Source organism: Gymnoscopelus braueri, assembly GCF_963280865.1.
Source record: "Gymnoscopelus braueri genome assembly, chromosome: 22".
In the NCBI taxonomy this organism is placed as follows: domain Eukaryota; kingdom Metazoa; phylum Chordata; class Actinopteri; order Myctophiformes; family Myctophidae; genus Gymnoscopelus; species Gymnoscopelus braueri.
In genome coordinates, this window is record NC_137624.1 from 45,611,721 (window position 1) to 45,625,587 (window position 13,867).

The 13,867-nt window shown below is 45.1% G+C and overlaps 1 protein-coding gene across 1 annotated transcript in view; it reads left to right on the forward strand.

The window, feature by feature from the left end:
* The window catches only part of LOC308079077 (NACHT, LRR and PYD domains-containing protein 1-like), a gene marked incomplete at both ends in the record, with an annotated part of 57,576 nt that overhangs the window by 24,640 nt on the left and 19,069 nt on the right, over positions 1-13,867 (forward strand). Inside the window, one exon of the mRNA XM_080420415.1 lies at positions 9,112-9,161. Coding sequence (XP_080276541.1) covers positions 9,112-9,161 — 50 coding nt within the window. The remainder of the gene's footprint in view (positions 1-9,111; positions 9,162-13,867) is intronic.

Consider the following 13,867-nt stretch of genomic DNA (forward strand, 5'->3'; position numbering starts at 1 on the left):
TGCTCCGTTCTTGTCCGGTTGGCCTTGAGTGCTGGGATCACCCTGGGTGGCAATCTAGCTCATCGTGGCTTGTGCTGCTCGCTAGACACAGTGTTTATACCACCGCTGGCTGTGGCAAAAGCGCTAGTACAACTACAGCGTCTCTCCTTGCGCCTACTCGGCGCTGTGATCTGGCTACCAACGGTGGTTCTGCGTTGGATCTGCTCTGCTGCTGCCGCTGCTCGGATGGCTCACCTGTCCTGCTGATCCGGTGGCTCTGCGTCCTGCCTCTTCTCGGCCTTTGTGAAGAAGGATTGCGCTGGATGCGTGGATATAAACGACGCCTCCAGGTTGACTTGTGCGGCGGTCTCGTCTCCCATCTCTCTCTGGCTTCTGCGACGGCGAGTACTGTTGTTGTTGCCGGCGTCCTCGTGCGGGAATGCTAGTGCAGATGGCACGTTAATCTTGTTGCTCTACTGTGCTACATCGCCTGTTGTGACGAACTGCGATACTGAGGCCTCCAGCCTCTGCCCTGCTTCTCATCCACGGATTGAACAGTTTCTGTACCTCGGATTCGGCCCGTTCTCCGTTTTCCTCTCCCCGCCTCCTCGGCTGTGGCACTCGGTGTGCTAGCCGGCTGATTAACTGGTATTTGTTATTTTAGTTTCATATCATTTCTATTAATTCTCTTCTTGTTTTTTTTTTTCTATTTTTGGCATTGTTTGCCTTGAACACCACTGTTAAATCATGACGTCCAGGGTGACATGTATTATTTTGCTACTAATCTTTGTCTTATCTTGTACTCAACCTCTCAAAGGTGAAGTGCCATTAAAGAGGCCAAATATGTATCATTTTGAATCATTTGGTCGTGCTACGTCTGGTCACTTGACAGATTTTCAGCCTCAGGGTCCAAAAGAACTTGATCATTTGAATCAAGTTCTCCCGGGTGCTCTAATAATTTTGGACATCATGGCTTTTGGATATAGGCAAGGTGCCCAGTGTAACGGATTCATGGACATCTCCTTTTCCTCCTCCAAAACCCATGGGTCAAAATTGTCTTACAAAAGGGTCATCTCCAGGCTTTTTATTCTATTGATGTTGTTTATTTCAGGCAATGTTAAATTAAATCCTGGCCCGGTTACAACCCCAGATAACTTATCGATCTTGTCCACTCCTCATGATTTCAGCTGTAGAAACGGTCTGGGTTTCCTGCACTTTAATGTTAGGAGCTTGGTACCCAAACATGATATTCTTAGTACTTGGTTTAAGATAGCTAATCCTGACGTGGTTGCTATTTCTGAAACATGGTTAAAACCTACCACCCCAGATAATCTACAGTTTCCTGGCTTTAATTTATTTAGAGCGGATCGTAAAGGTAGATGCGGAGGGGTTGCCCTTTATATCTCCAATAGATTTCAAGGGTCTGTCTTAAAAGCTGTCTCAGTTCCACGACAGTTTGAGTTTTTAGCTGTGCAGATAATGGTGGCAAATACGCCGCTCACAATTATCTGCTGTTATAGGCCTCCTTCAGCTATAACAGAAACTCTGGGAAACCTTATTGATTTAATTTCAAAGTATACAAATACGGAACTTTTAATTTTGGGAGATCTAAATTGGGACTGGAAAAGTGAGAAATCCTCTTGTTTTAAACAGCAATGTGACTCCCTTAATTTAACCCAGATTATTCACAGCTCCACTAGACCAGACAGTGACACTCTGATTGACATCATTTTGACAAATATGTCTCTGTTGGTGTTTTTGCTAATGATTTGAGTGACCATTGTGCAATTGCATGTATTAGGAGCACTAAATTGCCCAAAGTAAAAGGGCTGACTGTAACCAGACGTTGTTTCAAACATTTTTCGGAGCAAGCTTTCTTGCATGATGTGGCATTAGTCGATTGGTTTCTTACTTCCCTCATACCGTCTGCGGATGAGGCTTTCAGTTTCTTTCATGATAATTTATTTTCTTTGGTAAACAAACACGCTCCTCTAAAGAAGGTCCGAATTAAGAATAGGTCAAATCCTTGGTTCTCAAGGGATCTAGCTGATTTGATCCATGATAGAAATAGGAAATGGGCACTTGCCAGAAGGACACAGTCCCCAAATGATTGGCTTCTCTTTCGTATCCTCAGAAATAAATGTACTGCTCTCCTCAGAAAGCTGAAATCACAGTATTATTTATCTTTAACTTCCGATACATCCAGCAATCATGCAAATTTCTGGAAAGCAGTTAAATCCCTCCAGCAGAGGGGAGCTGCTGGTCCCCCGCCAAAGTTGCGAGTTGGGGATTCTTTCATTAGTGACAAAAAATGTATGTCAAATGTTTTTAATGACCATTTTAAAAGGGCTGGGCATATTTTTGATGCACAAAATGCCTCCTCCTCTCAACAAGGGGCTCAGGAAGTGGCATTCTTACCAGCAAATGGCAATGTAAACGCTCGTTTAAATTTTGACTTCTTCTCTATCCTGGCCTCCGATGTTCTCAGTTCGTTGTCCTCTCTGGATCCAAAAAAGTCCCCTGGCCCAGATGGTCTTGATCCTTATCTGCTGAGATTAGCTGCGTCAGTTATAGCATAACCTATAACTGATATTTTCAATCTGTCGCTAACTTCTCAGAACATTCCTTCGGTGTGGAAGCAAGCGTATGTTTCTCCCCTCCTGAAGGCTGGTGATCCTATGCATGTAAATAACTATAGGCCAATATCTAATCTTTCGGCCTTAGCAAAGATCCTAGAAGCCCAGGTATCAGCCCAAGTAAACAAATTTCTTGATCAACATCAAATCTTAAATACCATGCAATCTGGGTTCAGATCAAAACACAGTACTGTCACAGCTTGCCTTACTGTCTTGGATGACATTAAGGCTGCCTGGGATAAGTCACATGTATGCGCTGCCCTGTTTATTGACTTATCCAAGGCTTTTGACACTGTTGATCTCCCGATACTGTTAAAGTTCTTTCCAATATAGGCATGGGCCCAAATGTGACTAGCTGGTTCACCAGCTATTTGATCGGCCGCACACAATGTGTGAAACTGGGTGACATAGTGTCCGATCAAGTAGCCATGGAGAAGGGAGTCCCCCAGGGTTCTATATTGGGTCCTTTACCTTTCCTTTTATATGTGAATAACATCTGCAGTCAGTCAAAGTACTCTAGGTACCATATGTACGCGGATGACACGGTTCTGTACTCCTGTGCGCCCACGCTAGACTTGGCTGTAACAAATCTGTCTTTGGATTTCATTTCTTTGCAGGAGGAATTGAAAAAAAGTAAATTGATGTTAAATGGTAACAAAACTAAGGCAATGATGTTCACTCCACGAGTTTGTCAAATCCCCTTATGCATCCCCACCTTAGATGGCACCCTAATTGAGTGGGTCGATCGCTATAAATACCTTGGGTTCTGGTTGGATAAACATCTAAATTTTAAATTCCATATTGATGCCTTGAGTAAGAAGCTGAAATTTACTCTAAGTTTTTTCTATAGACTGAAGGCTTGTTTTGCCTGCACTGCTCGCAAAAAATTGGTCACTGGTCTGTTTTTGTCCCAGCTGGATTATGGGGACAATATTTACAGATTTGCTTGTGCCTCCACATTGACCAAGCTGGATCCCCTGTATCATTTCTTTTTCCTCTAAGCACCTTAACGTCCATTGTCTATCATGCACAGTATAGTATAACATGCACAGTATACAATACATTGCTGCTATGCTCAGGCACCTTAGTTTAGTTTTTTTTTAGTTTTTTTATTATCTCAGGTTTTTGTAAATATGTAGATAACTTGTCTGGCCTTCTGTTGCTCTCTTGTTTTGATCTCCTTCCCACCTGCCCCCCACCCTCTTCTTCTCCCCCCCCCCTCTTCTTTCTATGGAAACTAACGTTGCGATGGGAACGATGTACAAAAAAGAATTTCACCCACTTTTTTACCTTGTAAACCTGTGATGTGACAATAAAACTGATTCTGATTCTGATTCTGATTCTGATTCATGCTGCACTGAGATTCATAACGAATTCTCCTTTTAGAACTCACCATTGCACGTTGTATGCTGCAGTTGATTGGTCCTCTTTGACTACGCGCAGGTTGCAACATTGGTATAATTTCATTTATAAAGCTATTCTTGGTGAGCTCCCCTACTACATTACCTCCAAATTCAAATTGGTTAGAAATGGCTTAAATCTCAGATCAAATGCTTGGTTACGCTGTGAAGTACCTTCATTTTCATCTGAGGGAGGTAAAAAATGTCTTTCTTTCTTAGGCCCTTGGTTGTGGAATGATCTCCAGACCAAACTCAAATTGGCTGCTCTAATTCCCTTGAGAAGCTTCAAAAGAATCACCTTAGTTTTTTTCACAAACACCTGCTCCTGTCCGGAGGTTTATTAGCCTAGCGGAAGGTTATTGGTTATGTGTATTGGTTGTACACTGTGTGTATTATAATTTTCTGTTTGATTACTGGCTACTTTCTATTGTATAAAGTGTAGCATTGGGAGTTATTTTATGTATTTGTGATGTATCTTGGATGACTATTTTGTTGTTTGTTTTTGTATTGGTATGTTAAGCTTAGACTGTGTAATTTTAACGCTGTATCTTGGCCAGTTCACACTTGAAAAAGAGACTGTGTCTCAACGTGTTTCTACTGGTTAAATAAAGGTAAAAAAATAAATAAAAAATAAAACCTGACCAGTGATACTGTAAAGGAAACTGTATTCACCTGCGTTCCCAGTAAAGTCGTGCTGGGTGATGAGGAGTGGGTAAGGACTGGCACGACAAAGTTTATCCAGGTTAGTGGACTTTACTGGGAACGCAGGTGAATACAGTTTCCTTTACAGTATCACTGGTCAGGTCAGGATGATAACACTCAACGTAACACTACTTGCTGGTTTCAACGTTACAGATCGTTATTCTGTTACTTGGGTCCTCTCGTTCTAGCATAGAACAGGAGACGATCCGTCCATGCTGTTGACTTTGAGAAATCCTGATAACACTGAACAGGAAATGTGGATGTCTCTAGCACAGAACATATGACAGCCAATGACAGTGTGACATTAACATGCACATCCAATTAGTATCGGTATCTCGTTAGGTAACTAATTCCCATGTTACACATATTCACAGACACAGGTGCCACAGGGCTGTACTGCCCATCACAACAATATGAGTGACATCATTGTCATTGGCCAATGAGATACAGACTAAAATGTTGAGGTTCTCTCTGAGATTAACAAGGATGGATAGGATCAGGAACCAGTACATCAGAGGGACAGCACATGTCAGATGTTTTGGAGATAATGCCAGAGAGGCCAGACTGAGATGGTTTGGACATGTACCGAGGAGGGATAGTGAGTATATCGGTAGAAGGATGCTGACGTTGGAACAGCCAGATAGGAGGCCTAGATAGGGTGACCACCTCCTAACAGGCCCATTGAGGGTCAGATGAACCTGTTCTGCGGGAAAACGCGGGACACATGGGGGGGAAGTGTTTCATTGTATTATTATTTTTTTAAATAACATTTCAATTATCATCAACATTGGCCATCAGTGCTTCAGTGCTTTATTTATAAAGCACATAAAACATGTTTTACACACACAAATAAATAAAATTATACAACTCAAAAATGACTTATTGTCTCCGCCAGGCCGAAAGGCATGGCGAGAGGGTATGTTTTACCCCCTGTCCGTCCGTCCGTCCGTCCGTCCGTGTGTGTGTCCGTCCGTCATTCTGTCATTTTGTGGACAGCTAATCTCTGGCACCGGTGGCTTGATCACAGCGAAACTGTGCACACACACTCCCTGGATGCCAGAGCAGACCTCTGCACCAAATTTTCACATAGGCCTTTTATAGCGCCACATGGAGGCCGATTTGTGCAAAACACATTTTTGGACAGTACTCCTGCAGATTTTGGCCAAAAATCCCGCAAATCGGTACACAGTATCTCTATAGTCATTAAAAGAAACGGCCTCAGGGGGCACGGTGGCGCAGTCGGTAGCGCTGTCGCCTCACAGCTAGAAGGTCCTGGGTTCGATTCCCGCCGGGGACGCTGTGGGCACTGGGGGCGTGTCTTCTCCTCCGCGTCATCAGCGCCCATACCCTAGGTGGGGTTGGCGAAAGGGCCTACTCTGTGTGGAGTTTGCATGTTCTCCCCGTGTCTCCTAGGGTAGTTAATACCCTCACAAAAACATGTAGTAATCCTGGTCACTATACCGCCTCCCCCATGACAGCCGGGGCGCCTGATGGAGGGGAAGGGAACTGGTTGGAATAACGTGTTCCTTCCACGCGCTACGTCCAACCAGGGAAACTCCCCCCTGTCAGGTGACAAGAAGGTCAGTTGGCTCTCATGCCTGAAGGAAGCATGAGCTCGGCCCTGGCCTCCCTACTGTGGGGTGACAGGTGTAATACTGGTGTAGGGCTGGTGTAGTGCCCAGGATCACTTAGGAAATTGGCACCGGGTGAAAAAAATGGGTTACAAAAATCGCGGGATAAAAATTAAAAAAAAAAAAAAAAAAGAAACGGCCTGATTGGCAAAAATTGCCTTTCAAAGTTTGCAGGAGTACTCCGTTTCAAACAAAATGCCTCAAATCATGAACACAGCATGCAATTTCCGTGAAATTTTGCACACTCATTCCCATTAGGCCGAGGAAGAAATGCCATTTGAAAATGTTCAAATCAGCCTCATGGTGGCGCTGTAACAGGCCGATTCGTGTTTTTACCTATAACTGCACCGATCAGTGTAAAACTTTGTATGCACACTCTCTAGAGGCCAAGGAAAAACCTTTGCCCTGCATTTTTCACATTTGCCTTTTATAGCGCCACCAGGAGGCAGACTTATGTAAAACACATTCAGATTTGATCCAAATTTCACGCAAATCGGTACACATGATCTCTATAGTCATGTGATCAAAACAAATCTGTTTGATTTTTCATATTCCATCCTGATTGGCTAACATTGACATGTAATATTTGCAGGAGTGGCCCGCAAAATGCCGCGAATCATGAACGCAGCGTCCGATTGCGGTGAAACTTTGAATGCATTTGCACTACGTTGAGGAACAAATGCCACCCTTTTAACATTGGCCACCAGCAGGTCAAATTTAGCAAAACACATTTTTAGAACAAAATGCCTCAAATCATGAATGCATGTCCGATTGCCGTGCACGGCCTAGGAATAAATGGCACCCTTCTCACATTGGCCTATTATAGCGCCACCAGGAGGCCAAAATAACCTACCTGACCTGGCGGAGACCTGTGCTCCGAGGAGCACTTTTTCTAGTTTTCTATCAATTACACACCCCATGAAGCCTTGAATTCGTGGAGATTTTTTGGTTTTTGTCGCATTCCTAAGCTAATAATTTGATGACCAGCGGAGTTTCTGGTAGGAGACTCAAATGCAGGTCAATTGAGTCTCCTACTGACAAGCCACCCGGTTATCGAATGATTGGCTTAGGAATGCGACAAAAAACTAAACGTCTCCATGAATTCAAGGCTTCATGGGGTGTGTAATTGATGAAAAGTAAGTAATTCTTTGGGTGAACTACTCCTTTAAGTAAATTCTCACTATAAACCCCCTTGTTACAGAGGACATATAGACACTAATAACACATTTAATATAAATACTGCATAAATATAATTCCACTTAAATCATAGTCATATTCTTGTCATCTGGACCAAGTGTAGCTTAGGTATTAACAACTTGAACAAAATATCTATAAGCCAGAGAGGGTCGCTTGAAAAAGATCTATGGCATTGATGCTATAGATTAGATGTAGGCCTATTTGACAGTGCAGAAACATAATTGATAATTGACATAATGAGCATTGTCTACTATTATCAATAGCTACTGTATAATGAGTAGAAAGACACAGCGGCTTAAATTAGATATTGTACAAGATTCATCAAGACAAATAAACAATCGTGTACATGAGATTATGAGATAACACAAACCTTAAAAACATTTGCATATTCTTACGGGGTCCACACACCCACACACAGTCCCCCTCCAAACACACATACACTATCTAGCCTACTGCTACTCATATTCCCAAATATAAAACTATAACACACACAACAATAAAACAACACACTCTCCCAGCCTTTACAAGCACCATAGTACTGTGTTGGTAATCTACTGGTGTCAACTTGTAACTTGTCAGTGTCACTCGTAGCAAGTGAGCGCACACACACACTGACAGACTTTATTATACAGGAGCGCTGGGGATATAGCGGCATGATCGGCATCACCCGCTTCTCACAGTATATTGCATAGTGCACAACAACAAGTCGCAACAATATTCCAAATCTTAACAAGCAAGATAGCACACCATAGCATAACAGCAGATAACATGGGGAGTGGGGACAATCAATGAAAAGCCATTCGGCAAAATAATTACATTATGACCTTTGACGTCTTCAATCACGCATTAATCCATAATCGAGGGGAACTTGAAGGGCGGGCGTTGTTATGGAGTTTGCCCCGCCACCGCTCCAACTCCTCTGAGGGGTCCATGGTGATGTCAACAATACATTCTGTATGTATCTGCGTTAATATCTGGCACCTGCTGCTGCTTCTCTAATCTAGTTTTGTTTTATTTTTTTCCCCGCAATCAACGTTTGTTTTTTGGCATTCTGAGGTTAACATTTAGGCTACTCTCAGAGAGACTTCTCGTTTGTGTAATCATAAACAAAGACACAACAAAGAAAACTGAATCTGGCGCATTCTAGAAACACCAAATCACAACACACAATCATGTCTCAAAAACACATACACACACACACACACACACACACACACACACACACACACACACACACACACACAGCGGTCCACATTATGTTATGTTATTTTAGTTGTTGTAATGAAGTTACTGTTATCAACATTGCTTAACATGGTATTTTAAAATGTAAAAATATATATTCTTTGATTTTATTAGAAATTAGTTTGGGTGGGCACGAGCCATAAATGGGTGGACCCAGGCCTACCCAGGCCCACCCGTGGCCTCGCCCCTGCTGGACTGGGCTTATTTTATCTTTCTATGAGCTGGGTTGGTTTCCATGGATCTCTCTGTTTTGACAGTCATGTTGGTTAGTGTCAGCTGGTGGAGACAACAGACATTGATGACTTCTTGTTCTACTTCCTACAGTGTGGATCATGGAGGAGAACACTGGATTAAACCTCAACTCCATAGAAGATGTGAGTATCTGTCTGTCTGTCTGTCTGCCTGTCTGCCTGTCTGTCTGTCTGTCTGTCTGTCTGTCTGTCTGTCTGTCTGTCTGTCTGTCTCGTAGATCTGCTCTTTTTGGTAAGTGACAGTGTGAGCCCGTTTTGGGCTTTCCATCTCATTGTCCACTTGAATCCTAGCATTTCAGATTTGCAAGCTCACAACACATTACATCGCAATACGTAAGCTTGTAGATCTGCTATATACTTGTGGAAGATTTTGATTAATAATGACATTAATTATTCATAATCTAAATCTGTAAAGTAATTGGTATCGAAAGCTGTCAAATTATTGTAGTGGAGTAAAAAGTACAACAGCTTCCTCTGAGAAGTAGTGGAGTAGAAGTATAAAGTATTGAAAAATGGAAATACTCGAGCACTCGGTGGCGCAGTGGTAAAGGCCCTGCCCATCTCCATGGAGGTTGTGGGTTCGAATCTACCGTGGTGCAACCGGCTTTGTTGGGCGTCTATGTGAACACAGTTGGCCCGTGTCCAGGGGACGGAAGTGGGGCGGGGAGGAGGAGGGTGATATTTGTCATTGCATGTACTCCTACGGGCGGAGCTTGTCAGCAGGGAGTGTTGGGCGGGAGGAGTAGGACGAAGGCTCATACGACATAGTCTTCGTCCTACTCCTCCCAGTGAGGAGCCTCCACTGGGAAGACGTGGAGGCTCCTCACTGGCAGGTGAGACAGTAAGATACAACAGCAGAGACAACACTCAGAAATGTGTGTGTGGAGGAATCAATTGGCATAACGACTAAATTGGGGAGAAAAGGGGAGTACTAAATAATTGGTTACTCTAAATTTAAATTGAAAAATAATATGAGGTGCAGGGGGGCAGTAGTAGCCAGGCTACTGTTGAGAAACCACACTGACAATTCACCTGTGTGTGTGTGTGTGTGTGTGTGTGTGTGTGTGTGTGTGTGTGTGTGTGTGTGTGTGTGTGTGTGTGTGTGTGTGTGTGTGTGTGTGTGTGTGTGTGTGTGTGTGTGTGTGTGTGTGTGTGTGTGTGTGTGTGTGTGTGTGTGTGTGTGCGTGCGTGCGTGCGTGCGTGCGTGCGTGCGTGCGTGCGTGCGTGCGTGCGTGCGTGCGTGCGTGCGTGCGTGTCCAGAGGTGGGACAAAGTCCCTGTTTTGTAGTGACTGAAGTCTTTCCTCTCAAGTCCCGAGTCTAGTCCAAGTCCTAAGCTTTTTGTTTTGAATCTCAAACAAGATTTACATGAATCATGTGCATTTTTCACAATTCGATTTTTTTTTAAAACAAGGTTTCTTCCAGTCCAACAGAATGTGCTGATACCAAGCCTGGAATGTCCTCATTTTAGGGTCAAGGTCACTTGGCCTTTGGTGTAAATTTGTTTAGGGCACAAAGGCCAAATACCAGGGCAGGAAGGCCATCAAATAAGTTCACAGAAATGATTAAACTTATATGTTAAGAATGTTAAATCCTTTTTATATAGTAGGCCAGGGGTGCCCACACTTTTTTAACTTGAGTTCTACTATTGAAATTGCCAGCTCAAGGTGATCTACCACTCGCGCGTGCATGAGTGGTAGGCATGGTGGTAGGCATGGTGGGCGAAATTTGCACGGTTTTGGGTGGATTATTATTTATTTGGTTTTTGGTTGGTTTTTGTTAGTTTCTTTTCCGTTTTTTGGTTACTTTATTTCGGTTTTAGGGTTAGGGTCAGGATTAGGTTATTTAATTATTATTTTTGCCTGATTTTACCGATTTATTATTAAAAAAAATGTAATTCATTCATTTTATTTACCAACCAACAAATAATTATTATCCCATTAATGAAAATACTTAAACATTTACCTATGGGGGCTAAATAACAACATTAAAGGCGGTTACACACCGGCGAATATGCGAATATAGGCCTACGCAAAATTCGGACTCGTTCCGAATAATTAAAAGACGCTTTTTTCGCTCCGCGAAACTGGTGTGGAATCTTGCATTGACTTTATAAGGTTTTAAAAAAAGACGTATTATTCGCATGAAAGAAATCGCCCCGGTGTGTAAGGACCTTAAGGCATTAGGACTGTTTCAATATTTTTCCTGGCGCCCCCCCCATTTAGTGCCGCGCCACCGTTTTCTGCCACAGCGCCACCTAGAGCCTGAAAAAAAAAAAAAAAAAAAAAAAGTTTTTTTTTTTTTTTTTTTGTCAGGGGCATTGCAGGTGGTCTACCTGCGCAGCCTCTGCGGTCTACTGGTCGATCGCGATCGACGTAATGGGCACCCCTGTAGTAGGCTATACGTACAGTATAACTATCAGTGACAACTAGAGCCTGACCGATGCCAGATTTTTTTGTCCAATGCCGATACAGATTTTGGAGAGGCCTAGACCACAGATTACCTGTTATGACGTATAGCCTATAGTGTCAGAAGATTTTCCAAATCAGTTTCAGAAACTTAGATTTGTATTAAAGTTGAAACATTTAAACATAAAGCAAGCAAATACTACTTAGTCCTCTTGCACTTCTTATAGATGAGGCAGCGGGGCTGTCATCTAAGGCGCGTAGAGCCAATTGTAGCAACCAGGTTTCTCCATCTGGGTCTGTCGTGGGCAAGGTGTTGAGCTTGTGCCAGAGTCACATCACAAGCCTTTAGGTCCTGGGCTATTACATCCAGCCAGCGGGTGCGGGGGGCGCCTCTGGGACGTTTCCAACCGGCTTGCTGGGGATTGAAGGCCAGGATGGTGCTTGTTGGGTGTTCCACGGGCAGGCGGATGATGTGGCCATACCAGCGCACTCGTCGCATTGCTGCAAGGCGGGATGCTGGGAGCTGTTGGGTTTTCTCTCTTAAAGCCTGGTTTGTGACATGCTGGCTCCACGTGATGCCTTCGATCCTCCTGAGGGCTCTGGAGTCGAAGCCATCGAGCCTGGCCGCCAGAGTGTTATTCAGCGGCCATGTTTCCGAGCCGTACAGGAGGACAGAAATGACAGAGGCATTGTAGACTCTGAGCTTTGTCTCCCTGGATATGTGCCGGTGTCGCCACAGCGGTCTCCATAGGGACTGCATGACGGACGCTGCAAGGGCACGGCGTCGGTCGACCTCTATTTTGAGGTTGCCGGTGTTGGACACTGTCGAGCCTAGAAACTTGAATGTTGGGACAAAGTGGACAGGGGTGCCATCAAACAGAAGGGGTGGTGGGTCAGGTCCGTCGCCTACGTGCATAAGTTCGGTCTTGTGCCAGCTTATCTTCAGGCCGAGCTTTTTGGTCTCCTCGTCAAACACGCTGAGGGCTTCAGAGAGCTGATCGGCAGTCTCACTGAACAGAGTGGTGTCATCAGCGTATTCGAGGTCCTTCAGAGTGTAGCTTCCGAGTGACACCCCGGGGACCCGCTCACAGACTCTTGACATCAGGTGGTCAATGACACAGTTAAAGAGTTCTGGGGCAGCGACGCAGCCCTGCCTTACCCCGCTGTTTATGGGGAACCACTCGGAGTCCCGACCATTCACACGCACACAGCTTTCCGCACCATGGTACAGCTGCTTGAAGAGTGTGGTGATTTTTGTTGGGGCGCCGAGGGACTTCAGGATGTTCCAGAGGGACCCGTGGTCCACAGTGTCGAAGGCCGCCTTAAGGTCAATGAAGGCAATAAACAGGTGCCGGTCCTTTCTGAACTCCCGGGCCTTTTCTATTAAGAGCCGGAGAGCAGAGATGTGGTCGGTGGTGGAGCGGTTGGGCATGAACCCAGCTTGTTGTTGGCGCCGTCTGCTTCTGGTTGCAGGTAGAGCTCGGGTGAGTAGGATACGGGTGAAGAGTTTACCGGGGATGGAGAGGAGTGTGATGCCTCTATGGTTGCTGCAGGTCAGCTGATCTCCCTTTCACTTCCAGAAGGGAAGTATAATGCCCCGCCTCCAGTCATCAGGCAGCGACTCAGAGACCCACACGAGGTTGATAATCTCTGTGAGCCAGAGGATGATGTTGTCTCCCCCGGCCTTCAGCATCTCTGCTGTGATGGTACATATGCCAGGGGCTTTGCCGTTCCTGAGCTTTGTCAGGGCTGCTTTGACTTCGGCTGGGGAGACGGGGGTGATGGAGCAGTCCGGGTTTGCGGTGGAGTGTCTGGTGAGAGTGGGGTCTTCCGGGGCAGGGGGATGGTTTAGGAGCTCGCTGAAATGCTCCTTCCAACGGCTGATGCAGTCGGCTTCAGTTGAGAGGACGTTGCCGGCCCCGTCCTTCACTAAGAAAGAGCGCTGGCGGGGGCCTGCTTTCCCTTGGCGGAGGAGGTTGAATAACTGCCGCAGGTTGTTATTTTGGGAAGCCGTCTCCATGGCTGTCGCTTGATTGCTCCAAAAGTTTTCCCTGTCGCGCCGGATAGAGATGTTGCGCTGGCTGTTGAGGCGCCGATACAGGTCCAAGTCCCCTCGCAAACGGGCAGCTCGTCTGTTGTTTACGATGTCCAGTGTGTTCTGGGATATCCAGGGCTTCTTGGGGGCAGGTCTTGTTCGCCCGATGGATTCTGTGGAAGCCTCAATGACCTCATTTTTAAAGTGGGGCCAGTCCTGGGGTGTGCGATAGAGCACCTGTACGACTCCATGATGGCCGGGTCTTGCAGACGAGAAGAGTCCAGTCTGGGGGAGGCGTTGGTTGATGCCACTGCTTTGAGCTTCAGCCGCAGGTCAGCTATCAGCAGTCGGTGGTCTGTTTTGGCAAGCTGTGCACCTCTGAAGACAC